Source organism: Epargyreus clarus, unplaced genomic scaffold (genome assembly GCF_041222505.1).
Source record: "Epargyreus clarus isolate Ecla_fem2 unplaced genomic scaffold, WU_Ecla_fem_2.2 ptg000034l, whole genome shotgun sequence".
Taxonomy (NCBI): domain Eukaryota; kingdom Metazoa; phylum Arthropoda; class Insecta; order Lepidoptera; family Hesperiidae; genus Epargyreus; species Epargyreus clarus.
Window position 1 is genome coordinate 10,458,114 of NW_027332239.1, and position 25,622 is coordinate 10,483,735.

General features: G+C 33.2%; 1 protein-coding gene across 1 annotated transcript; it reads left to right on the plus strand.

Annotated features, from left to right (window-relative positions):
- The first annotated feature begins 61 nt into the window (after nucleotides 1-61).
- MsrA (methionine sulfoxide reductase A) lies at nucleotides 62-13,622 on the plus strand. The gene is made up of 5 exons (XM_073091440.1): nucleotides 62-290; nucleotides 3,926-4,086; nucleotides 7,463-7,583; nucleotides 9,576-9,712; nucleotides 12,131-13,622. Exons 1-5 carry the CDS (start codon nucleotides 243-245, stop codon nucleotides 12,363-12,365), a joined length of 702 nt encoding a protein of 233 aa, XP_072947541.1. The 5' UTR covers nucleotides 62-242; the 3' UTR covers nucleotides 12,366-13,622.
- The last annotated feature ends 12,000 nt before the right edge of the window (nucleotides 13,623-25,622 follow it).

Below are 25,622 nucleotides of genomic sequence, written 5' to 3' on the forward strand. Positions count from 1 at the left end.
AGTTCGTCAAATCATGGTATTTACTACGCAATGTATAGTGGATAACGGCCAGAGAGTGCGCTATGACTACGGTTTTCCGAGCAGTGTTCGCCGGACCGCTACTGGGGAATAACGTGTCGCGGCCTCACTCCACACGCGGTCGATCGATATCACGCGGTGTTTCCCGCAGAACCAACCATTAACGTGCGGCGGGTAACACCACTAGAACTTACATCGGAAAGTATCTGCGCAGCTTTCCGTGTATGCTGAAATTTATAAGAGCCCTTTGTACAATGAAACCGCCGACTAATGTAAGTTTTTTTTCGCCATCTACGTTTTACATAATTTAATGTTTTTATTGCACTAGTATTGTTTAAATACGCTCAAATATATTTTATATCACGGCGTGCGTAAATGGACGTTTTACGCACGCTTCGCGTGCGCAAAACCCCCATTTCCGACCCCGTAATATAAAATTTTATACAACACGCGGACGAAAAATGTTTTTCTGACTCGTGTGATTGCAGTCCTCGCCTGCGGCTCGGCCTGCAAACTCACACTTGTCAGAAAAAAATTTTTCGTCCTCGTATTGTAATGTACTATTTTTATTTTAATAAAAAGAAACTTAGAAATTGATGAGTATAAAAAAATAAAAAAGTTACGGTTTTAATTTATCTACTATTTAAATAAGCTTTCGTTTCAGTTTCTTGTAACTTTATTTATAGCTACAATATTTTGGTGCGTTGCAGTAATATAAAAGTAAATACCTACTATAAATTTTAGTCCTATTTAAATATTGCGAAACAATTAAAAGTAGGCTAAAGTATTGTTTATTTACCTTAATGTTTATTACTTATTGCAAATATTGTATGCAAACTGCGCATAAAAATCCAAGTGTTTTTGTTGTTTATATTATTGTTTAAACTTTCTTTTCCTCTTAAGTACCTACCGTTTTTTCTGGGTTAATCCACCTTTACAAGGGTTGCCAGAAGAAAATAGATGACCTTGAATAGAACAATGTAGTTCGCATATTTTACTCTCATTGTAAAAGAGCGAACTTTATTTTAAGTTGTAAAATGTAAATGTTAAATAAAATTTCAAGTCTCACGGGTACCTCTCATAAGTGGAAAGATAACGAAAATATGATAGGGGTAAAAACACGCTAACACCATTAGTGTAGTATACACAACGTGTGCCCTGGGGGGTTACTGCCATCTTTTAAAACAATATTATTTTAGTCATACATTGAAATTTCGTACCACGACCTCCCTAAAGTAAGAATGTTTTTATAACATTACAATAAGCAGTTTTGTATTATGTCGGTCGAAATTATTAATTCTTTTTTGCAGGAAATTTAACTAACAAATTTAACAGGAAATTTAACCAATATATGACAATTTCAGTTGGTTGTATACTAAATAGTATAGTGGATAAGCGAAAAATGAATAGGGCTTAAGTTTGTTCAACTGCGTATGACTGAATATTTTACTGTTTTAAGGAGGTCGTGATACGAAACAAAATAATGTTAATGCAATATTGAAATAAAACTTTCCTGAACTATGATGGTTTTTAGCAGAATGTAGCAGAATGTAGAAGATGGTAGCAGGCCCCCTGGAATTGCGTGCATTCCATAAATTTGGTGGACGCACGGCCGTGTGTCTAGTTATTTAAACTTAAAGTACGGAAGAATAACGTCTAAGTAACTTTAAAATCCTTATTCAGAACAATCGTTAATACCCCTGTATATTATAATTGATGACTTAATTTTATTATGCTTGAAATTATAACGTCACCATACGTAAAGACGCCGTAAATAGTACCATACGTAAAGACGCCTAGATGTAGTAACTAGTTTCCCGTTTGTCATTAATATTTATTCTGAAGCTATCCTCTCAATAAAATTATTTTTTATTATTTGAAAAAAGAAAAGAAATATTTTTATAATTTTTTACAATTTCTACACTAACATAATGTAATAATACCTTATCCGAGGAATATTTGCGGCTGGCTGGGCATTAGCGTATATGGGAGAGGAGGAGGGCGTTGCAGAATCCCATAGCTTAGGCGAGTAAATAAATTATTTAATAAAGACGACTTTGTTTTTGGCAGACAAATTTAAGAGATAATTTATTCCGGACTCCCCCATTAGGGGAAGTCCGGAATCGAACATTAGTTCGAATGAGAGAAAATCACACTAGACAACGTTTCTTTTTTCGCTAACATCTACCTACTAAACTTTTCAGATCCCTCTTAACAAAGCTTCGCCCGTGTAAAGAAGCCCAGTCTTAGGTCCTGTCAGGCCTTTTAACATAAAGAGACAGTCATTACGCGCAAATTAAATTATTTCAGTGTAAAGATCGCTAATTGTCCGCGTTCATATGCTTGATTAGTATTAGGAGGGGTCTGATAATACTAAAACGCATTAACCTATATTTCTGAAGGATCACTGTAATGAAAGGTCTGACCTTAAGATAGTTGAAGACGGACTCATTGTAGTTTATTCGATTAGATGAACTAATGAACAATTTGCTATTGTTGATTGTTGCAATTACTCTGCTAGTGCTGTTTTACATTGAACAGTAATAAATGTTGGACATAGACCACATTATCTTAACTAGAGAGTAAGGATGTTGACATTGTAATTTTTCATTTATACTGATTTGGAGTTTTTTTGAATATCTAAAATTGATTTAACTTTTCTATTTGAATATCTATTTGTACATTTTGTACCTATATATTACACCAGTATAAAGGTATCATATAAATTTATTAAGAATTAAACAAAGATTAGCCAGTGAAATAGTGGAACAATTAATTTCAACTTAGTAGTTATAAGACTATCAGGACTTCGTTCAAATTTTGAACTTATAGTCAATAAAAAAGTTGAACAATTAATTTCTAAGCAGTAGGATTTCGGGAACCCTTCAATTGGCCAGTAAAAAGGGACAAAAAGTACAAGACTTTCTTTTTTGCTTACGAACCTGTTTGATATGACTTTGGTGGGAATGCAAGGTCAATTTTAGCTGTCCAGTGAGGATGATGTTTTGGTACGCAGGTACTGTGATATAGTTTATTGGAATACGACGCATAACTGAAGCATTCGACCTATATACAACCCCATCCATAAGTACTATTTTTTTAATTTTGTTACATGTATTGTAAAATATATAGATAATAAGGTATCTCTAGGAAATAAAAATAAGCTCTTTTAAACAAACAAAGTAATTATTTGGTTGGGTCTTTGTCGTTAACATTAAATTTATATTCATAGATTTTGACAGAATTTTCTTTTAGATGATTCTTTCATGTGTTTGATTACCCGCGTCCCACCGTTTCAGTTTCTTTATTTCCCCAAGAACTCTACATAGGTATGTAGCTTGTAAAAAGTTTTCTGTTTCTATATTATAATAATAATTTATGTCGGACGTAAATCCATAATTTTTACTTCAACGAAAATCCTCAATCTATCCTTGAAAGTTCTTGAAAATAAAGTCAAAATTCAATTGTACCTAGTTTAAAATATTGACCCGTAGCAAATGCACGCCGCGCGCTTATGCGCATGAGCATATGTGAGTATTCACGTAAATAAAAATTGCTAGGTCGTGTTCTTAAATTAATTACCTAGGCGATTAAATAATAAGGTACTTATCGTAAAGATTGTTTAATATTAAGTAAAGGTAAACAATAATAATTATGACTTTGATAAGGGCTCTGTAGTCTGTACAACAAGATAGCGTTAAATAAAATATAAACAAAAGTCTATGTTAACGACCTTCAAAATCAATTTGATTTCACATTTGTCTAACTGTAATAAATTATGTAAAGGTTATTTACAAAATTTTATGATAAAAGCTGCAATATTTTTTTCTTTGCAGAGTTCACGTGCATTTCAGTTCTAAAATAAAACATAGTATATTTTATTTAAATATTATTTTTATTTTCCCAGACCATCCTACTTCACGATGTGGACATTCCAACAAAAAAGGCTACTTTTGGCATGGGATGCTTCTGGTCAAACGACTCTCTCTTCGGCGCCACTCTCGGTGTCATTCGCACGCGGGTGGGATACGCCGGCGGTACCACAAAGAACCCATATTACAGGAACTTGTAAGTTTTTTCATACTCCTAACACTACAAAGTATTTTATTTTTATGATTTGTACGAGTATTATGATTAATTGTTGAGTAATGAAATGTTTTATACAGTGATATTCCTTGTACATATTATCACGATTAAAATAACATTGACTTTACATTTAAATATATTATAGCTACAGTAAAATAATCAAAAACATATTATGTAGTAGAAATATGACAAAAAATGTAACGTTAAATTAAAATGAAATAGTAGATATGCATCACAATCGACTCTACATTTTTCTTGGCTAATCGAGGAGGTTCAACAAACCAAGAACAGTTATTCACAAATTGCTATCTTAGAGGTACACTTATCGTATATTTACAGCAGTAAAAAACTATTATCTTAAAATTCTTTGAAAATTACATATCAAAAGAAACATAATTTGTCTAATAAAATCAAGTACCTACCTACTGCAATATATCAGCAGAAAGACGTAGTTAATACTTGAAATATAGCAAAATCACTTTACTTGCCTTAGTAATCCGTCTAGTAAGGATTAACGAATGATAGCATGTCATACTTACTAAGAAACCAAGAAAATGGGCTCATCATGCCTTGCGGGCAGGATTGTTCATCGCGAGATCATCTGATAAAGTGATAAGCAATTGTTAATTATTGATATTGCCCTAGTGCAGTGAAAGCTGGGCATCGAGGGGTATTACGTTCGAATTCCGGCATCTGATTTTCTTAGTTACATGCGAATTGGAATTTAATTATCATTTGCGATGACGGTGAAGGAAAGTTACTAATTCTAAGGTGGTAGAATCCTTTGTGGTTAAGGTGGTAGAACCCTTTGTGGTTAAGGTGGTAGAACCCTTTGTGGTTAAGGTGGTAGAACCCTTTGTGGTAAGGTGGTAGAATCCTTTGTGGTTCGACTCCGGCGGCACCACCGCCACACCTATTTCTACCTAATAACAGCAGTGTTAGGCGCTGCTGAGTTCCGGTTTGAAGGGTGTGGTAAGGGAGACAGACTTCCGAGGCGTTCCAGCTTAGTCCTCAGGGGTAGCGGCGCATCTGTGGCCGACTTCAGGTAGGAATATCTAATCCTATCTGGGGTGGATTACAGATGTCCATGGGCGGCAGTAGCCACTTACCATCTTATATTATAAAAAAAAAAAAAATTGGCGCTTGGCCAGCGCGAAAACATTGGGGCCTTAACATTTTTAGGAAACCGGTGCCCAGCAGTGGGCCATTAACGATGAAGCTGTATTATAAAATTATACGAGCACTTGACCTAATACAAAATTGTAGTTTAATTAGAATATTACGAGATACAATGTCGGTCAAGGAATACTACGCCTTTGCACTTAGATTAGAATTCCTATTCAAATATAAATGATGATAAATTTATTTATGTACGAAATACTCCTTATCTACACGTGCCTGGCTCGGAATTTGCAACAATAGCAATGATTTGCAAAAAATATCTAATGTATGTGTTTCTCTTTTTTCTAGCCTTCGTTGCAAAATATTGTGCAATTCGCTTATTTCTCCTAGGGCTACCTATATTTTCATTGTTCTACCGTCGTTACTTTAAATTTTAAAACGATAATTATATTGTTTGTATACAATTAAATTTTGCAAAAGTCTTAAATATTATAATTTCTAATTTATTTATTAATTATCAGACTAATCAATTTGTTTATCAACTATGTTATATTATTTGATCAATAGATGAAAATAATAAAAATAAATTATTTTAATAAAATGATCATAACTCGAGTTGTTCGCAATATATTACTTGTGTGAATAAACTTTGTAATCCAAAATGACGAAATCATGCTCGCTGTTCGCATTTTCCATAATGTATAAATAAGGTACTACTAAAGCCACTATTTTGAACTACATTTTAATGAGACAAGTTATACACGTTTCGATGACGTCCATCATCACACGTTTACTTGGAATTTATGTAACCGCTGGCGAATGAAGCCGTTTACCTGCATTGTTTTCAATTAAATCTATAAAAGATTGTATAACGACTTGCAGAATATAATTTGTAGTTAAGTTCACGATTCGTAGCACGTGTAACTAATTTTACGGGTTGAATTTGCGTAATTATTATTTTAATGACGTCGTTTCTAGTTTTAAACGTAGGTAAACATAAAATATTTCTAGTTATCTAAGCAAATTGATCGGAACTAAAAAGCAATTTGTATTTTATTATTCAAGGACATCGACCATCTAATTGTAACATTAATTGATATAAATTACTTAATTAAAAAATAATCGATCAGGTTGTCAAACTTATCTTTAGATGGATGTCCTATGATTACAAGATTTATCTATAGGTACATGAATTTTTATAATTACCAAACAGCGGAGGGTAAAGTTTTTCGAGTGTATATAAGTATATCTCATTCTTTGACAAACCAGTCGAAACGGCTGGCTGGATTCTAACACATTATGATGTGTTGAATTCGTTTAATTCGGGAGTAACATAGGCTATATAATTAAGCAGTTCGATTTTTATTTTTCTAATTTTGTTTGTTTACAACATGTTAATTAGAACGCGCGTTACCTCGCACGTGTATCAAACAATAAAACAAAGATAAGTCACGCATTAACTTATAACAGCTATAAATAAAAGGGGGAAATATAGCTAATCGCTATCAGCTATTTGGGCATTGCGTATTGCGGAAGGCAAGGTTGTCTACGCCCGAAGGCCAAGATCACATCTATTGTGGCACGCACTCGTACGAACGTTGTCTATTTATAACGGAAACGTGCTGCGGTTATGTAACTCTACCCTTAAGTCTTGTTTGTGAGGCGTTTTTATATGTGTGGTACTTAAGAGGGGTTTACATGCATCGCTGAAGGTTTATGAAATTCCTCACAAAATCTCATATTTCGCAATAAAGTATAGATTGTGTATATTTCTGTAATTTATGTAATTTGCTATCAATCAGGAATAAACACGAAGTATAAAACAAAGCGCCAAGTGTCTATAATTATTGAGAACATGGCTCTATGGTAGAGGAGTAGACAGACTTTTTCTATTAAAGAATTTTAAAACATTTTGGTAAAAATCTATTAACTTAACACTTATAAATATAAAATATAAATAAGAAGTTATAAGATAATTTAAATACTTAATGGCCTTAAGGCAGATGCTAAAAATCACAGATCTATTTAGATATAGGTCTGTGCTAAAAATACACGATTTTTAAAATGTAGAGTTGTGGCATTTGCGTATTATGTATAAGAAAAACATTTTTATCGTTTACGTACATTGTATTCTTCGTAATTAGTATAATAATCAAACGACGTAAAACTGTTTTGTTTTAATTGTTTGCGTAATTAAGAATGGTGAATAATCATTTACTTACTACGTTATTCACAGAGGCGACCACACAGAAGTGATAGAGCTAGACTACGATCCAAAGACTGTTACGTATGAAGATTTGCTCGATATGTTTTGGGCGAACCATGAATATGGACTCACTACTAAGTTAAAGAGACAGGTAATAAAGTTGAATATTAACTAAGTTAATTAGTGATAGTTTGTTGGACGTGTTATATAGAAGATGCAAACCACGTAGTAAGGGGCTACTCCTGCCCGTTCTTGTAATCAATCTCAGAATGAATTAGAAATCTTTATGAGCTCCATGATCATCATAATGAGGACTAAGTATATACCTGATTGGTATAAGTGACTCTTTTTCGCACACTCTTCAATCAAGAATATACAACTGCTTAAAACACTTTTGGTATTAGGCAAAAATAGATGTAGCAGTGGTGCCTTCGGAGTCGAACTCCGAAGGGTGGTAGACCTTTAAATAAACTGTTCTTTTAACTAAATTAAATAGTGGTGGAGATTTGACGTCCAATATTCTAAAATATTTCTTAACGTGAATATTTTAAAATGCATTACATACTTACCTGCGAAATTTTTAATATTTATAGATATAATTATTATATCATTGTATTGCGAATTTACTTCATGACACATCGCATATTTCTTGTAATCAGTAGGTAGTATAAAAAGTTACTACGAACTACTTACGACAAAAAGTGTAATAGAACATAGACATACGAGAATACCGTTACAGTAATTTGTAAAATAACGGATTGAAACTAGATAGGTACATAATGTGGCACTACTATGCAGATAAGCTGGTATCATACATATTAGCGTAGCAAATAAATTCTAACACTATGGCTGGTATGTCGTTAGAATCTAATCATATCAAATCAAATCATTTTTTTAAATTCAAAATAGGTTCTTTATAGAACACTTTTTGAATGTCAATACAACTACCACCACTTCACAAGGTGTTTCGTTATGGAGAAGAAGCGGCGAAAGAAACTAAATAACACACATCTTTAAAAAAAAATGTTTTTTACAATGTTAACTTAACGTAATGGTACATGTGGAGCTGGAGCTTATTTAATCACACAATCAACATGTGTGTACTTATTAAGGTTCTTAAATACCCCAGACGAAAAATTCATGAAAGATTTATACCTACCTATTCCATTTTTATAAAAAACATGTACTATTTATATAATTTTAACGAATTTACTAAAATATATATTCTTATCGTTCAGCTATTACGAGGTAGTGACATTGACTTTGACCAACGCGCACTTGTTAAACGTGAAATATAGGTTTTTTACAAAACTACTAGTTTCATTAAATATCTAATTCGATAAGATAAATAAAATAATATCTAATGTTATAATGTTATGCTATATAAATGTCATTAATTGTATACCAAACTATTAACAATTTTATAAACAAAAACAAGTAAATTTTAATTTAAAAAATTCGAGACGAATAACTAAAGCCTTTGGTATATTATTTAGGTATTTTTAATATTATAGTAACCAAACTTTAACTATTGTCCATTTTTTGCCTTGACTCTATTATGCCTAGGATTAAATTAAAATTTCGGAGAATTAAAATCAACATCTTTATGCAGAGTAGATTTATTACACAATTTTTTTGACCGTCAACATGTATACTTAGCTTCTCAAGGCGTTTCGTTTTATGAGTACCTACAGTGAAGAATTTGAGCCATGAGAATTATTTTAGGTATTTATTGGGACAAGTTGTGTTATGGAATTTGGTTTATGAAAGGTAGAATATTCGTCCTCTGTGGTAGCTAGAGCGTTTTTCTATATATCTAAGATTTAATAGAAGTAAATGTTCCTAGATTTATAAAATATTGATTAATGAATATCATGTAGTCCGCGCAAAGGTGCTAGTCCGCTCTGAATATAGAAACGAATCGCGTCGCTATAGCAAATTGTATGACTACACCTGCTCGCAACAACTTCAGAGCGGACTAGCAGTTTGGCGCGGACTAAACCTACCTGTCATATGTCTAAATATTACCTCAAAGAGGCGTAAAGCGCTAATCACCAGTTTCATAAAATACATTAATCATATTTACTTATTTTTGTTGAATCTTTAACGATATCTAACATGAAACTTTTTTATTATTTTCTAGTACCAATCTATGATCTTGTACCACGATGAGGAGCAGCGCGAGGCGGCCGAGGCGTCCCACAAGAAGATGCAGGTTCAGTGCAACGGACAGCTTCGAACAGAGATCGCTCCCGCGGGACCCTTCTACCCAGCTGAAGAGTAAGCCGCTTCATATTTTAATGTTAAATTAGTTACGAATAAATAGAGATCAATTGAGTAAGCGTTAAAATATATGTTTTATAATAACCAAAGCCCAATCCAAATTGGATCAGTAGTTTTTAAGAAAATCGCGGACCTGCTTAACGACTCAGAACCTCCTTTTTGAAGTTAATTAAAAAAAAGATCCCTTCCTTTCAAACCGAAACGTAGTAGGTACTGTACTGCTGTTATAGGTAGAAAAAAGGCGTTGGTCACCCCAAAGACGAACTACAAAGGGTTCCATGATCTTCAAATTTTTAATTTGGATCCCTTAGTTTATTGATGTTCCACAAAAAATACGCCATTAATCATTTCAATTTAACATTATTAGTTCACAGCCAACGCAATCTTTTAAAAACACTCAGAAACCACGTACCACGACCTCCTTAAAACAGTTTTGTTTTATTCCTGCCGAGCGATGTAAACTTAAATCTTTATTCATTTTTCGCTTATTAATTGTATAAAACCAACTGAAATTGTCATATTTTGCTTAAAAAAAAAATCGTGCAAAAAAAGAATGAATAATTTCGACCGACATCATACAAAACTGCGTATTGTAATATTATTAAAATAATTCTACTTTAACGAGGTCGTGGTACGAAATTTCAATGTATGATTAAACTAATATTGTTTTAAGAGATGGCCCCCAGGTCCTTTTAGGAAGCGTGTATGTGATATACATAAATATAAGCTTCCCATTAACTGTTGCAAAAATCATGTCAAGGGCTAATCCATAAGAATAATAGTGACACTTGTCCTGTATAACCTCCACTTTGAATGTCACACATGATTTTCCTTCTTATCTAGTGTAGGTATCATACTAAAACGAAATACATTTGGAGGTCGTGGTAACTAATTAATGTGACCTTCCCGTTTTGTTTTAAATATTCCTATAATGAATGTTTACGTATCTACTACCTGGATACCTAATTTAGATTCTTCGAGAAAAATATTGTTTATTAAGTTTTATTTACCATCGACTCTACATTGCTTTAAAGTTCTGTGGTTATAACATATCTTGCTCTTTTCTTTGCTTTTGTATTTTTTTACAAAACCAATATGAAACATATAAGTAATTGTTTTATTTTTGGTTTTTATTACTAATTGTTTTATTTACGGGTTCAATCCACTTTAAACTTTTTTTAAGCGTCACGAAACGTTACGTTACATTTAAGCTCAAAATTATTTTAGATTTTAGATGGAACCTAAAAAACTGTGAATCATGTTGTATAATAAGAAAAAACTGAAAAGCTATTAATGGAATCACAATAATTATGTCATTCAATATTAAATGTCTTTAAAGTTACAAATGAATTGTCTATCTAATTAATTTTTACAAGCAATCAGGGTTTTTGAAGGTCAGTGACCTTGCAATAGACATGATCATCAATAAGACTCCAATATTAAGTACAATAGATTTGATCTCGGGATCATATCCATCAATAGATTTACGTCACACGGCACGTGAAGACCAGAATAAAGGCTAATAAATTTACAAACGACGCCGTCTCGTTACAAAGTACTTCGATTGATGTGATATTCAATCAATTGTCTGGACATTCTGATTGAGACCAATGCTTTATTATTTGTGGTACACCAATTGGTGGTCTAGATATTTTACCAAATTACCTTAATATTGCTTTAATATAGTTAAACACATTTTTTTTGTTCTTCAAACTTAAATATCAACATCACATAATAAGAGTAAGAACATAGGTTAGTATAGATTCTGTCTTAACTGCGCATGTCGGCATTGTTCCGCGTAAATTACACCATGACAGTCAATAAATGTCTGATAGAATTGTCAGTCGTTTAAGCCATTTAATGGCTTCCTTCTATTACAAGGAGGTGAGATATATATACTTATCTATGAATAAGAACTATAACTTTTATATTATCTTTTCCTCCATTTTTGCGCGCCAAGCCGCCCAAGCTTCCATTCAGATTTTTTTTTATTTTAGTGCCATAAATACGACCAGCATTGAAACCCGAATGCAAGCAAGGTTTTTAATCCCTAATTAATTTTTTTTTTAAATCAGTAATAATTTAATGTTTTATTTTATAACTCAATTTAATTAATTACTAACATATTTTACAAGATTTTTAATGTTAGTTAAGTGTTTTTTTTATTTAGTATACATATTTTCATTATTAATAGTAATAAGAACATAAAGTGGAACTCTACTCAAGCGGAATTAATGTAATTTTAAAAATAATTATAATTCCTTTTTTATGAATATTATAATAATATGTTTTTATTAATATTACAATTAAGTGGATCTCTTACTAACAAATATGGATCTCTGTAATCTGATAAATAAATAAATTGAATTGAATTGAATTATATGACTAATTTACCGTATATTTATAACATTTCAGTTACCACCAGAAGTACAGATTGCAAGGCCACAAGGACCTTTGCCGGAGTTTGAATTTGGACTCGTCGAAGCTGCAGACCTCCCATCTGGCGGCGAGATTGAACGGTTACCTCGTGGGTGTGGGGGGAAGAACACAGTTCGAACAGGAGGTCTCTCGCCTAGGGCTTAGTGAGAAACAGGCGGACTACGTGAGACGTGAGCTCGAACGCAACGAGGGCGGCGGTCTTGCGTGCTAGTTATTATAAGGACTATTTTACTGCTGATCATTCTGTAGTTTTAAACGATTTGACCATTTGAGTTTAATTCGCAATTTGTAGCTCCTTTCCACGATTATACTATGTTTTGAGTGACATGGATACACACACAGACCAATACATTAATACCCAGGTCTAGAATAGAAATCTAGATTGATCGTTTAATTATCTCTGGCGGAAAATAGCCCTGCACCCATGTAGCCACTACACAGGACTTCATAATGATAATAATGTGAGAATAGCAAGTGAATAACATCTTTGACTGGCATCAGTTAATGCATCAGTACAACTACTGCTAATTCACCAAATTGTTCGTTGAATAAAGTACAGTACTAATGGGTTAAGGTCGTTAAATTGGCAGTCGAAGTCCGGTACCACAGCACGCCAACGTGTCTTTCATCGCTCAGCAGCGGCAGCCAAAAACAAAGCAATATACCATCTTGAAATTGTTAACATAGCTCACTGTCATTCCAGTTCATTACTTTCCAGTTTTTAGTAGCCAATTCATTATTACAATGCAATTAGCACTTTGCCTAAATTATGTATAAAATATAAACAAATAATTTGTAAGTACTTTGCGTTATACATTTGAAAAATTTTGTACTTATGTTATATTGTGCGTATTTGAAATTGGTAGAATTTATCGTTATCCGACTTGGGGTGATTTTGTGGATACTAGACTAGTTCAAAGTATGGCAAGTTTTCCATGCTTTAGTGCTTTAATTCCTCTATTACATAAAAATAATAGATATTTTAAAGGAACCTTATCAAATTATTAGCTTTTACACAAAGCTGCAAATATACAAACATAATATTGGAGTTATGAATATATTAGCAGGCGTCACTTCTATTTTTATGGGTGGGTGCGTGTTATATATTTTTTTCATAATTGCAAAATTTAATAAACAGAATATCAGCAGTTATGCATTTGAATATTTACTAAGTAGGTAATTTTTTATTTTACATTTATTATTTCATCTCATTCCATTGATTAATGGAAATAACAAAATATTCTCATATCATTTAATAAAAATCTATGTTTTACTATGAATAGAATTATACTTAACTGTTTGACTAGAAAAGTAGATAAAATTTAGATTTCCAGTATTAAATTTAAGATAAATAAAGCAAAACGTGTATTTCAAATTAAAATGTTAGCAAATGTTTTATGAGAAAAAATTATAATGTTGTGCCTTCATGTAAAACATGTAAAAGATAAATAAATATTTTAGGTAAGAACATTTGTTTTTATTTGAAATTATTGATTCAAAAACACACTTTTATTTATATTTCTTAAATGACGAAAGGCGATTCATGAATTATTTTAATGAATACGTTATTGTTGTTAAAGTACGTTTGTCTTCACCTTCCAAGATAAAAATTGATTTAATTCTTAATAGTAAAGCTAGTATTAAAGTATTAGTAGTAAAGTAATATTGTTTATTTATTTTAAAGCTAAATCTATTTCCTGTAATTATTGTAACTTTTATATCTACATTATATAAGTTGGTTATTTTAAATCGTAAGTTCTACAATTCGTCTACAGGTGGCGCTAGCTGTATTAATGTTATGCATACTTATTCTACCAACTTATCACAGTAAAATCTCACGTAGTTTTTAAAAAGTGCATACCAACTGTGTCTATGTAAATATTTCCACTATGAATATTATAAGTCAGAATCGAATGAATGCTATTATGTTTATCAGTTTGATATGCCTATATCACGTGTATGATTAAAAATATGTCTGAACGTGATGATACTACCTACCTAATAACACCTGCATATACTCATGTACACGTGTTCAATATTCAGTGCATAAATAGGATAAATACGTAAAATTAATTGCTTTAAAATTTTCTGATTTGTTTTAAACCACCGAGGTTATTGGATAACACTATTTTTTAAACATACCATTAACTACACATTTCAGACTAGTTTAACAGGCAATCCAGTATATCCATCAATTATGCAATATACCTACCTATATTGCATATTTTTATAATATAAGAGTAGCAGACGAGCATGCAGTCCACCTGATGGTAAGTGGCTACTGCCGCCCATGGACATCTGTAATCTACCCCAGATAGAATTAGATATTCCTACCTGAGGTCGGCCACAGATGCGCCGCTACTCCTGAGGACTAAGCTGGAATGCCTCGAAAAAGTCTGTCTCCCTTACCACACCCTTCAAACCGGAACACAGCAGCGCCTAACACTGCTGTTATTAGGTAGAAATAGGTGTGGCGGTGGTGCCGCCGGAGTCGAACCAAATAATAATAGTTATTATAAATAAAATAACAGTTATTAATCAATCACGGATACATGAAATAGTTTACGTCTTTTAATATTAATTGTTGCGGTTTATTGAGTTTAAACAGATGTAAAGATAATCTTAAACTAGTGCTGCCAATGCCAGAGTAATGAATAGGGAAGCGGAAGTAAAGCGCTTGAACACTCAAGCGAACGAATTTATACTGAGTAGGTACACTGAGGACTTAGTGCAGTTCGGTGTTTTAGATTAACACAATATTTGATTAAACATACAGACATACACACATTTCTTTTATAAGACTAGAAAAAAAAGGAGCATGTAGTTCAGCTAATTTTAAATGGTATAGTCCGCGTAAAACTACTAGTCCGCTCTGAATATAAAAATGAATCGCGTCGCCATAACAAATTGTATTACTATACTTGCTCGCAACAACTTCAAAGGGGACTAGCAGTTTGGAGCGGACTATAACAGCCGTCCTCCGACATCTGTAATGAACCTCAGTTAGGATTAGAGTATTGAGGTCGGCCACAGATGTGTTGCTACTACCTGAGGATTTAATTCTTTATCAGTGTCTATTCCTCACCACATCCTTCAAACCAGAACATTGTAACGCTTAATACTATTGTTAATAGACAAAAATAGGTGTGCCCCCTATGTCGAAACCATAGATTAGTAAAGATACTTCGCCGCCTTGAAATTGATTGAAGCCACAAACGGCTTATTATAGTAAGTTCTTTTTTTGAATTCTTGACTAATAAACCAATTTTTAGAGAAAATTTACGAATAAATAACTAATACTGCGTAATTTACATAATAAATAAATAAATATTTCAAATATTTTAGGGACATTTTAGCACGGAGACGGCAAAACTTTTTCACGCAACTATTTCAATTCTCAAAACTGGGTACATTTTCATGTTAGGAGTGAGTAATCTTTACTAATCTATGGTCGAAACACAAAAATTTTAACCACCCTCAAACCACTCTTGGACATTGCGTTAATGTCGATAAGTACCTATATACCTATGTACTATAATTTACAATAAAATCCTTACTAATATTATAAATCCGAAAGTAACTCTGTCTGTCTGTCTGTCTGTCTGGTTGTCTCTTCTTCACGCCTAAACCACTGAACCGATTTTAATGAAATTTTGTACAAAGATAGTCTGAGACCCGAGAAAGGACATAGGATAGTTTTTATCCCGGAAATCCCACGGGAACTAGGGACGGCGATCTAAGATCGATTAATCGGAGAATCTATCTTTTGGAAACAAAACATCGATTATTTTAATCGATATTAGTAAGGATTGAATCGTAAATTATGCATTTGATCAAGTTAATCGTAAATCTTTAGCAAAGTTGAAGGTACGAATTTTCAGTTTTATGTACGTTAGTATGTTATATTTATAAACGCGGGCGAAGCCGCGGGCAAAAACTAGTAAATAATAAAGCTGAGATGATTCAGTGGTTTGAAGTATAAAACAATAGTAACATTATGAATCAGCCAGCTTGCAAATTGTATTAAGAAAAGCATAATAATTTTTAAATTCCATCATACTTACGTAATAATTATATTGTACGTTCTAATGTATGCGCGTACGTGGTATGTGCTAATTATTCTTATTATACATATCTATTTGTGTGTGGAATCTTAGGCTGTGATTTAGGGTCTACTTATGACAATATATTTTTAACGGTGACCTTACATAAGAACCGTGGTTCTTAGAATTATTGAGCTGAATTGGCGATGAGCTGACCACATTTTAAAAAGTACCGATCATCGTTGAGGAAAAAGGTATTTCAGCAGAAATTATGCAAAGAATCACTTTGAATAATAGAGCATTTTAAAAACCACCGATCATCGTTGAGGAACTACTACTACTCAAATCAAACTACAAACTACTTACTACTCAAATACCCTTTGTATTTGGGTAGTCATCAAGATTGAGCAAAAGAATCACTTAGAATATTGAAAATATATAAGTACTTAAAATTAGAACGGATTCAATTATGGCGCCCTCTTGCTTGTCCTTAAAGTATTATGAGTGACGGAGGGGCGTGTAGCATAGAAGACATTATCAACAGAAGATGTTAACAATTAAGTCGAAAATGATTAATTAATTATTACATCTGTAGCGGCTCTCTTAGTCCTTAGGATGGTTGACGCATCGGTTTCTGGTAGAATGCCTGTTCTTACAAACTTTTATTTATATGATTACAGATTTCAATGGGCGGTAATGACCACTTACCGTGGACTGCTCGTTTACACCAACTTTACAAAAGAACAAACTAAAATACCAAGCGAAAAAGAAGGCGTTTATTTATTTGTACAACAGAAAACGCGCGGGATTCGGGACTGGGGGAAGCAATCCTCTTTTTAGGTCAGCCCTAGCTACGGGACAGGTCCCAAAGCAGTATTAGGCAGTTAGGAGGAGTCAATGATCTTTAAAGTAGATAAATTGATTTTATGCTCTTCCCTTATCATTAACGTAATTCTTTGGAAGAAGTAAGAAGTAACAATGTCTATATAAGCCATATTAAAAACAATAAGAAATATATCCGAACAACAACCAGCAATAATTCTGATAATATAAACATCTGAGATGATGACGTCACAGCGATAAGAAATAAAAGAAAATGTTTTTCTCGCAATATATTTTCAATATTACATTATTCAATGACGTTATAATATGTTATCTACAACGTCATTCAAATTGTATAGTCGTTTTAAACAATAATATTTAACATTACGATTTGTAGAGTTCACTTTTAAGCAAATACTTAGAATAATAAATGTGCTGGTAGGTACTTAGTCAAATGTTAAAATATTAATTTAAGAGACATAATGGAGACGTGTGGAGCATGTACCAAATAATATTTTTTACCTCAAATATCTGAACTACGCAAGATCTTATTTAAGACATGAAGAACAAACTTTGACCTCACGATAAGATGATGTATGTTTTCGGTTCCTTTTGGTATAAGGTTTGGTTGGTATAATGATTCATCTACTACTTCCAACGTTTTCCATGTAACATTACATTAACATGAATGAATATTCCATATTTAAGTATTTGAACAAAGCATAACAATATTATGACTAAGATATTATTATAATAAAAAGGTACATATTGGTAATATTGGTATTCTACATATTCGTTGTAATTTGGATTTGTTTGAAATGGTAGATCCTTATTTTGGTAATTTTCATAATTCTTTTTACCTACAAAACATGTATTGAAAATGTTAAATTAGTGAGTAGTGTTGACCTCGAGCTCTTGCCCTCATTTTGTGTTGATTTTCGACATTCAAGCGATGTAATGTTATATACTATATATAGATGTGTCTTGAGGACTGGTTACTACTTAACTAGGTACCCCTGAAATCCACACCCTTCCATCAAAATAGGCGTGAAGGTTAGGTATAACCAGTCGAAGTCGAACCACACTGGCTCTACCTATTTCAAATTAAGTTTGCCTTTTTCATAGTATGAAAATTTATAATGAATGTTATTTTCTGCTAGTAAAATGAATTCAATTGGCCTTGCTGTTTACAACAATATCACGCATACATCGAAAGAAAAACAATGTCCACATGATATTTACATGTAGTACACAATACACATATCTAAATAGTAGATACAATGTGTGGTTTCAATGATAAATATCAAAGATAAGGTCAGTAAAAGCATTGTTACCAGTGCTTATACACTGGACTTGCACCGGATGGATCCATTTCAACCAACGAGATAATTGGATACGTCCACTTGAGGTGACAGGTGGGGTCAGCCGTTGTTAATGATGTGCCGAGTCGGCCATTTTTGGTATTCGAGTACTTTAGTACTCATATAAAAAAGAATCGAGTCAGTACTCGAGTCCAAAGTATTCACAAAGTACTCGAGTACTTTGCAACATACAGTCCAATAGCACGGCAGAGCAAAAAAAAAAACGCCACTCACTACACAGAATTAAACAAGTTTTTAGTTGTACGAGTAGTAGTTGTAGTGTACGAGTATCGTCCGTATTCGAGTATCACTGGTACTCGAGTATCACTATTGGTACTCGAGTATGCGAGTTTATGTCGAGTACTGACTCGAGTCGACCTGACTCGGCACATCTCTAGCCGTTGTTTATGCGAGAATTTGAGGCCCTATTACGAAATCTAATGTGAGCAAGTCACTACTGTTATAAGGCAATGAAATCTGGTGACGAAAACTTGTTAAGTTAAACTGTAGATTTATGGCTCATTGAAGTTATAAAGGAATTGTTTTGTTAGGAAGTCACTTCGGCATTTGAAAGTTAATAAGTAAGCCGATATGGAACAAGAGTCTTATTTAAATTTGACCACATATGTGTTTAAGCTCTGGAGACTAAGTTTAGTGATTTATTTGTTGTTGCAACGTAACTATAGTAAAACTTTGTAACAAATGGTTAGCGACCATTGTAGTTGAAGAAGCATGAATTCAAAGATCCAAAATATGTTAATTATATTAGTTAATTGGAATTTATCTCTAAGTAGGCTCTTTATAATATTGCGTTATCATTATAAATAGGTATATCGAATCTATTACCTATATACTTCATCAGAATTAAGTATTTTAATTATTATTTGCACAATTACACACAAATGGCTCTCTCATATCACAATTCACTATGAACCATTCTGGATAAGTTTCTGTTAGATTTCTAATATTTACTATAAAAGAGACATAAAGCGTATCGTTAATTAAATACGGAAAATTAGTGTCAAGGAAAGTTTCCCCGACCGTGAATACGAGTATAAATCATAAATCAAAAGAAAAACCCGATTTGCGCTCGGAAATTCATATTTGTTCCAATACGAACCACGTTTGTGATTGTTTTGATTGGTCTCACGGCTCGATTTACACAAACGAGCCGTGTGAATTACGGGCAATGAATAAAATTATAATAATAATGAGTTCATGGTTCGCACACAATAACGTGTGTGCATGTATCATAAACGCGAGTCAAATATTTCACACGCGTATCGCGATCGCTGCGTAATTCGTGAATTGCTGACTAATTGCATGCGGCTTTACTGATTTGATAATTTGTATTATGTGTCATTTATATCGACTCTCAATCCTTAGAAAATTAATATAAAAAATACCTAAATAGGCTCCCTAAAATTCCTAAAAGAATAAATAAAGAAATTTGCTGTTGTAGCCGGGCATTCCATGCAAGTTAAAACTCCTGTATTTATTGATGAAGTACCATTGAGAGAGTGAGAGTAGATATTGCTTAAATACCTTATTTAAAAGGTGGTAGAACCAGTACCGTTCGACCGGGGAGGTTCTACCGCCACAGCTATTTAGTAGCCTTAAGTAGTGCTTACTTTCCGGCATAGATTAGTAAAGATTACTCACTCCTAACTAGAAAATGTGCCCAGTTTTGAGAATTGAAATACTTGCGTAAAAAAGTTTTGCCACGTCTCCGTGCTAAAATGTCCCTAAAATATTTGAAGTAATTATTTATTTATTATGTAAATTCATGTAAATTACGCAGTATTAGTTATTTATTCGTAAATTTACTCTAAAAATGTTTTTTATTTGTCAAGAATTCAAAAAAAGAACTTACTATAATAAGCCATTTGTGACTTCATTCAATTTCAAGGCGGCGAAGTATCTTTACTAATCGATGCTTTCCGGTAGGAAGGTATGGATGTCGTCTGTTTTATATAGGTATGAAACCATCTTAGCCCTAAGGAGTGGCAACACATCTGTGATTGACCTTAGGTAGAACCCCTGTTATACATGGAGTTATTTATAAATGTCCTTATGCGTCAGTGTCTACTTATCATCAGATGGACTTCAAGCTATTTTGCTAAAACACATTACATCAGTGAAGTAGGTACATAATGATATAATATGCGTATAGGCATATGCCTAGGTGATATGCAAATATTATTATATTTGCTAACAATGACGTCCTGTGCAATCTGTAGCTACTACTGAGTTAGTCATAGTAAACTAATGCTATTATTGTTCTAACCAGATTAAAGTAGTTAGATACTACTCAACAGCAATTATCTCAATTAGCGAATTCTCGTTTCGATAAAGTTCCATTTCAATAATTTTCCACTACATTTTAAGACCGATTTTAAACTATTGTGTAATAACGTATAATACTCGTATCTTTCGGATAAAAGGTTTTTTTTATATAATATAGGAGTAGCAGACGAGCATGCAGTCCATCTGCTGGTAAGTGGCTACTGCCGCCCACGGACATCTGTAATCAACCCCAGATAGGATTAGATATTCCTACCTGAAGTCGGTCACAGATGCGCCGCTAGCCCTGAGGACTAAGCTGGAACGCCTCGAAAAAGTATGTCTCCCTTACCACACCCATCAAACGAAAACACAGCAGCATTTAACACTGCTGTTATGAGGTGGTGGTGCCGCCGGAGTCGAACCACAAAGAGTTCTACTACCTTTTCTTGATTAGAAATAATATGTTGTAAGACAACCAATCTTTAACTGTCAACGGATTTAAATTAATTTCTTACTCTCCAAATCCAATTAGGTATCAGTGAGATTTTAATGCTATGGATTGTTTGAAACCCTTGTAAATACAAATTGTCCATCTTCAATAGTCCTGGCGACACCAGAGCTATATTGTATTTTATTCGTCTACTCTATCATCATTAAATTCTGTTATTCGTAATGAGAAACCAAACATAAGGTAGACCAGTCTCCAGAACACGTGACAGCATCATTAGCATAATTAACTTTACAAAGAACTAGCACTTGTTTACTTATTGTATATTATTATCTACCTTCTATAACCAATAATAATGTTGAATATAATAAACACATTTTTATCGTAAATATAGCTGAATTTTTGAAGTGGTTGAACCCTTTGTGGTTTGACTCCGGAGGCATCACCTATTTCTGCCTAACAACAGCAATGTTAAGCGCTGCTATGTTCCGATTTGAAAGGTATGTTAAGGGAAATATACTTTTCGAGGCATTCCAACTTTTTTCTCAAGTGAGCAACGCATCTACAACCGGCTTCAGGTACGACTCTAATTTTATCTGAGATTGGCAGTAGCCACTTGCCAACAGTAGGCATACTCGTCACTTCAATATTATAAAAAGAACTTAAATACTAAAATTATGTTGCCATTTTAATGATTTACGCCGCAATTAACAGATCACTTTACGTTTAAAATAAACGTCATAAACGAACACGTTTCGGTGTCTGTTGTCCGTTTTACAGTTTTTTTCTTAATATTTCATTTCCCAGACGCTGTTTTATGTTTTGGCAACAACAAAAAACAATAAATTCTTTTTTAAGCTGCTCGTAACGATACGAACGTGTTTTACGTTCTAAAGGTGAACGAGGTATAGTTATTTGGAATTTTAATATTATTTAGGTATTCTAAGTTTTTACCCGACTTGAATGTTTTTCGAGATAAGCTCGATAGGTATGTGAGTCTTATTCTTTAGGACGCCCTGCAGCTCAAAAGGCTTGAGGGATTTAACATAAAGTCGTTGGATTCGTCTAAATGTCACTTACCTTGTTCAAGCAGTTGGGTTCTTGATTTTATAGTTATAGCTAGTTTATCCGTATACTTATTTTAAACTGAAGGTTTCTTTCTGCACCAATTCGTGTCAAAACAGAGCGGTTGGGTAGGGTAATGGGTTCAAGAATTACGTAAACACCAAAGCTACGTGGCACTCTTTTCTGCTTACGTAATACGAATGCCTATGCCTGTAGCCTTCCCATAATGATCTAAAGGTGTGTACTAGTCCTACTGGGTCAGATGAGCTGAAGACTGCTTATTGCTAGAAGACACTCATACCCAGTAAAGAAATTGCTAATGCTTTGATAACAGTTAGATAGTACCCAAGGGACTATCTTAGTTAAAACGAATGCTTAGTTATATAAAATAGGCTATGTTCATTACTTATTATTTTTGTTACATTGATTATTAAGATTCTATACATGCGTAATGTGTTTACTAATATTTCAATGAAATCTCCGTATGCAATGAAAAACCTATGAAATTTCTATGCCACCATGTAATAGAGCTGATGACAAAATAATGTATCATTAATCCTGACGAAGAACCATTACAAAAAACCTGTTTTAGTATTTAAAAGACCGCATTCTAATTAGTATACCTATTTACATGTTATACCAACAAACAGACATAAGTGTCGGATTTATAACACCACTGTTTTTGCGTCGGGTGTAAAAATAAAACATAAATGCCAAGGTTTAATCAAACAGTAAAAACTGAATTAAGTACCTAAGTTATCTTAACTCTATTCAGATTTAATTACGATATAAAACAATGAAAAACTCTGTTATTGCGTTGATAATAAGCGGCCAGATGAATCACTTGGTACAGGTGTACTAGACTTGCACTCGGCTAGGGTCATTCTGAGTTTGTACGATTCCTCTACCACGTAGTATGACGCCATCTGTGAAATATCTCGACTGTATGCTACGGAAGTTTTAACTACGATAATAGTCGCTAATCGTTTGAGCACGAAAATAACATCGTTATATTTTGCTGGCCAAATTTTGGAAATCTACGCTTTGTGCATGAATAGGGAATATGCTGTGATTTAGATTTGCTTGTTATTTTTTTCTTTGGTACATTACGGTCCTGAAATTACATCTAAACCATTATTTCTTCTTTATTTCGTATTAAATTGTTTAAAACTTTAATCAAAAATCGTAAATTGTGCGCGCGAAATTCAAATTTGCAAAACGCATTCCCATTGGTCGAATCGAAAAATGACGTCACGTAGCGTGTTACGATGTTTATCGGCGTCAATATTCAAACTGTTTGAGAGAAAAATTATTTTTATCTATATTCCTACAGTGTTATTTATTACCTAGTGCGATTTTTCTACATAGTATTATTAGAAATAATCAAGAACAATGATTGAAAGTAGTTTTGTCAAAGCACAATCGGACTATTTACCTAAAATATGCAAAATGAACAAACTGGTTTTATGAATAAGAAAATGAATAAACTGGTATTATTTAATTCAGAAATATTTAATTGATCATAACTTATTTTGTTAATATTTATAATATAGGAGTAGCAGACGAGCATACAGTCCACCTGATGGTAAGTGGCTACTGACTATCACCTATCTTCACCTATCTTTATAATATTGTAAATTATAATAGATTATAATGTATTTTGTGTGTTTCAAATGATAGCCTTTGATGTAGAAGTCGATAAGTACACCTAACGAAGTAGATGATCAATGCAATATTTTAAAATTATTTACCTAAAATTATTGTTTGTTACAGTAAATCAAATGTTAATGCGATTTTGGAGATACTTTATCTGTTTCCTATAATCTTGCACCACATTTTTCGTATTTTCGCATCTTTTGCAAAGGAAAAAACACTATATAATGTATTTATAGTAGTGGTTTTGCACAATAACTCTAGGAAATATTTATAAAGTGGTTATTTAGCCTTTCCCATGTAAATAGCGATGAAACCTGAAAACGTTTAATAATACCTTTATGTGCATACAGTTATCATCATTATCAATACAAATCACGCTACGTGACGTCATTCAAAGAGCGCGTAAAATGGCGGCGTTCAAATGTGTCAAATTTTATTGATACTTTAAATAATTTTTAAAAAAATATTTCAAACACTAATAAAATTGTTTATATTTTTTACTATGTTAAAACGATGTAATAAGTGGTTTAAAATAATAAAATAAGAATGTGCATATTCCCTATTGAAGGTGGTAGAACCCTTTGTGGTTCGACTCCGGCAGCACCACTGCCACACCTATTTCTACCTAATAACAGCAGTGTTAGACGCTGCTGTGTTCCGGTTTGAAGGGTGTGGTAAGGGAGAGAGACTTTTCCGAGGCGTTCCAGCTTAGTCCTCAGGAGTAGCGGCGCATCTGTGGCCGACCTCAGGTAGTAATATCTAATCCTATCTGGGGTTGATTACAGATGTCCATGGGCGGCAGTAGCCACTTACCCTCAGGTGGACTGTATGCTCGTCTGCTACTCCTATATTATAAAAAAAAAAGAATATCTATCATCGTACAGTTGGCCACCGTTCGTGGCAAAACAAAATCATATCGTCTATGTGACAGTGTGTAACAGATTGTCATAAAATTTTGTAAACACCTTGTCAGGGGTCTAGAAAAGGACATAGGATACCTTTTATTCGGAAAAAGTATTGTTTCCGGAGAGTACATAAAATAACTATTGTTATCAACCTCTGACCATAAGCTAAACCACAGGGAAAAGAGGAAATTATTAAATTTGTAATACCCTACGTTATTCTATTGTACGTAAATTATTCGCATAGCAATATTAGTAGTTAAGTAACCCTAAAAAAGGCCCCAATATGTAAACAGGTTATGTGGTACTTATATGTCGGTATAATAAAATCAATATGGAAAACCTACTATGTGTAGTGTCTATGTAAACAAACAACTGCGCAGTTGTAGTTGTAAGTTTTACGAGTAGAAAATAATAAGTAGAACTCATTAATGACTTCTATGATGATGTCACGTAAAGGAATTGAAAGTTATAAATTATATTGTTATCAAGTATAAATCGAGTAAATATTACTCTTCGCGTGTGCATAATGCTAGCTTTGTTGATACTACTCGTATGTTCCGATCACATTATCGGATAATTGCAATAATCATATTTTATCATCATCATGACATGATATAACGTGATAAATTACTTGACAGCTTCAAATCTGAAACGATATGTATATATTTTGTTATTTTAAAGGTGGCAGAATCCTCTATATCAGGAATGTATTGTAGAATCAGTGTTAAGCGCTGCTATGTCCTGATTTGATAGGTGTGGTAAGGGGACATATTTTTCCGAAGCGTTCCAGCTTAGTCCTCAAGGGCAGTGGCACACCTGTGATTGACCTCAGGTAGGAATCTAAACTTATCTGGAGTAGATCACAGATGTGCATGGGCGGTA

Bases quoted from the DNA above. Each gene is read 5' to 3' on its own strand.
- MsrA (XM_073091440.1), top strand. From the start codon at position 243: ATGCTGAAATTTATAAGAGCCCTTTGTACAATGAAACCGCCGACTAAT. The intron at 4,087-7,462 runs GTAAGTTTTTTC...CGTTATTCACAG, and splicing joins AACCCATATTACAGGAACTT to AGGCGACCACACAGAAGTGA. The intron at 7,584-9,575 runs GTAATAAAGTTG...ATTATTTTCTAG, and splicing joins CTACTAAGTTAAAGAGACAG to TACCAATCTATGATCTTGTA.